The 2989-nt window shown below is 39.0% G+C and overlaps 1 protein-coding gene across 1 annotated transcript; it reads right to left on the minus strand.

Moving 5' to 3' along the window:
* Positions 1-1550: 1550 nt before the first annotated feature.
* Positions 1551-2621, minus strand: LOC133305931 (uncharacterized). Its single transcript, XM_061506193.1, has one exon. The coding sequence runs from the start codon at positions 2619-2621 to the stop codon at positions 1551-1553; it is 1071 nt and encodes a 356-aa protein (XP_061362177.1).
* Positions 2622-2989: the final 368 nt, after the last annotated feature.

Consider the following 2989-nt stretch of genomic DNA (forward strand, 5'->3'; position numbering starts at 1 on the left):
TAACAGAAAGAAAAGAAAAAGAGGGAAGAAGACTCCCTGAACTCCCTAAGGAGGATAAGTAGCATCAATGAGCAGAGCCTCTGTCTCCACAGGTTGCTTCTGGGGTCCTTCATAACAACTTCGAGGTGATGGCAAATCATTGTGCAAGTCTTCCCCATCTTCTTATCACGCAACTTTGGGGGCTTTCTTTTCTGTGTGTATTTCTTCTTCTCTTGATCCTTTCTTCCAACCTTACGCAAACTTTTCTGCATACTAAAAATAGAGGAAGAACTTTTTGGTACCCATTTCATCTTGGGTCCATGAGAGTTAGGATCAAAATCATTACCAGAATGGGGAGTCTTGCATAACTTCACATTTAGTACACATTCAGAATTAACATTAATAGGCAAGTCATAATCCACAGGTAATGCACAATCACTAATCAATTCAAAATCAACCTTATCAGCCACATCATGAATCACTTTTATGCATGAAACTGAATGATCAACCTGAACCTTAGAATGCTTCATGGAATCAAATATACTAAAATGTAAAATGCTATCACCAAATTCCATGGATAGAGTACCAGAATGAACATCTATCTTTGTCCTAGCTGTTCTCATGAAAGGCCTACCAAGTATAATTGGTGATCTATTAGTAGAAGTCTCACTCTCCATTTCTAAAATGTAGAAGTCAGCAGGAAAAATCAGATTATTAACTCTGACCAATACATCCTCAATCAAACCAGATGGGTGAATACTACTCCTGTTAGCTAATGTAACCACAATACTAGTAGCACACAAAGGACCAAGTCCAAGATACTTATATACAGATTCAGGCATGACATTAATGGAAGCCCCTAAGTCTAGCATGCAATCATGAAAAACAGAATTGCCAATTACACAAGGAATAGTAAATGTCCCTGGATCTTGACATTTTTTAGGCATAGGCTGGATGAGTGCTGATACATTCTAACTCAGGTTAACTTGCTCATCTCCTTTCAGTCTTCTCTTGTTGGTGCACAGCTCCTTTAGAAACTTGGCATATCTCGGAATCTGCTGTATTGCATCCAGAAGAGGGATGTTCACCTCAACTTTTCGGAAGGTGTCAAGTATCTCTTTATCTCAAGCCTTTGCTTATTGCTTCTTGGACTGAGTGGCTCTCTGAGGGAAAGGCAGAGGGATATGGACATCAGATGTATCAGTGCTCTGCTTCTTGGAGCTAGTGTCACCTCCCTTAGATGACTCAACAGCAGCTTGGTTTGGCTCCTCCATTTGCTTTCCAGACCGCAGAGCAATAGCACTCACATTTCCGCTTCCTTTTGGATTTGGAACTGTTTGGGATGGAAGGGAGCTGCTGGAAGATCGGGCCTGGTTCATTGATGTCGCCAATTGCCCGATCTGTGTCTGCAAATTCTGGATTGTGGATTCTGTCCTCTGTTGAAACTCCAGATTATTGGTGGCCATCTGTTTCATTAAGTCCTCCAAAAAAGGACCACTGACACGGTTTTGCTGCTGCACTGGTGGTTGTTGTTGTAACTGTTGAGGAGCAGGTTGCTGGAAGTTTTGTCTCTACTGTGGAATGAACTGCTGCTTCTGTTGGTATGGAAAATTTTGTTGACTCTGCTGATATGGAACATTTTGCTGATTCTGGTTCCATTTGAGGTTGGGATGATTCTTCCAGCCAGGATTGTAAGTGTTGGAGAATGGATTACTCTGCTGCTGCTGGAACTGTGGTTTCCCAGGAAAGACTGCAGCTACTGACTGGTCTGCAGGAATGAAGCCCTCTTGTAGAGAAGGGCAAGCATCGGTGGAGTGAAAATGGTCACTGCATATGCCACATGGATTGCCGAACTGTGGAACAGAAGTCTGGACTGTCTGGGTAACTGCCAACTGTCTCACCATGGTTGCCAATTCATCAAGTCTATTTTCAATTTGCTGATTGTCAGCACTTGATGCCACTGCTGAAGGCTGGGTCGGAGTTTCTTGCACCTGGTACACAACACTGCTATTGGCTCTCGTTCCAAACTGTTGAGCATTTGCAGCCATGTTTGAGATCAACGCCTTAGCTTCATTGGGTGTTTTGTTAACAAGAACTCCTCCACTGGCAGCATCAATCAGGTTCCTATCCATATGTAGCAATCCCTCATAGAAGTAGACAATCAGCAATTGCTCCGGAATCTGGTGATGTGGACAACTTGCACAAAGTCTTTTAAACCGCTCCCAGTACTCATGCAAGTTTTCCTCATTTGCTTGGTTTATGCCACTTATCTCCTTTCTGATTGAAGTGGCTCTTGAGGACGGAAAAAACTTCTCCAAAAACAATTTGGCCATGTCATTCCAAGTTTCGATAGATGAAGGCTGAAGGTAGTACAGCCAATCCTTAGCTCCTCCATCGAGGGAAAAAGGAAAGGCTCTCAGTTTGACCTGCTCCTCATCAACTCCTTGCGGTTTCATTGTGTTGCAGACTACATGAAACTCTTTCAAATACTTATATGGATCTTCACCTGCAAGACCATGAAACTTAGGAAGCAAATGGATAAGACCAGACTTAAGTTTAAAACCAGTATCAAGATAACGAATGCAAAAAGACTGATACTTAACATCAGGTGCAGTCAATTGCCTTAAGCTTCTATTATCCATTTTTTTTTATTGTGACCAAAACTTCCTAAATTATAACAAAACTTCCTAAATTATAAAAATAAATAAAAATAAATAAAGAATTAGGAAAAATAAAATAAAAATAAAAAACAAATAAAAATAAAAATAAAATAAAATAAAAGGAAAGAAAGAGCAAAAAACACCAAAATAAAAATAACAATAAAAATAAAATAAAATAAAATAAATAAAATGAAAAAAATAAAAATAAAAGGAAACTAAATCTAACAAAATCTAAACTAACTAATCAAAATCTAACAAAATCTAATCTACTGTTAATATTCACTAATTAGAATAAAATATATATATAGAAACAGAAACAGAAAAATCAAAATCAAAATGAAAATTGAAGA

Source organism: Gastrolobium bilobum, unplaced genomic scaffold (assembly GCF_033153095.1).
Source record: "Gastrolobium bilobum isolate Gb01-03AN ecotype WA unplaced genomic scaffold, APGP_CSIRO_Gbil_v1 utg116870, whole genome shotgun sequence".
Classification (NCBI taxonomy): domain Eukaryota; kingdom Viridiplantae; phylum Streptophyta; class Magnoliopsida; order Fabales; family Fabaceae; genus Gastrolobium; species Gastrolobium bilobum.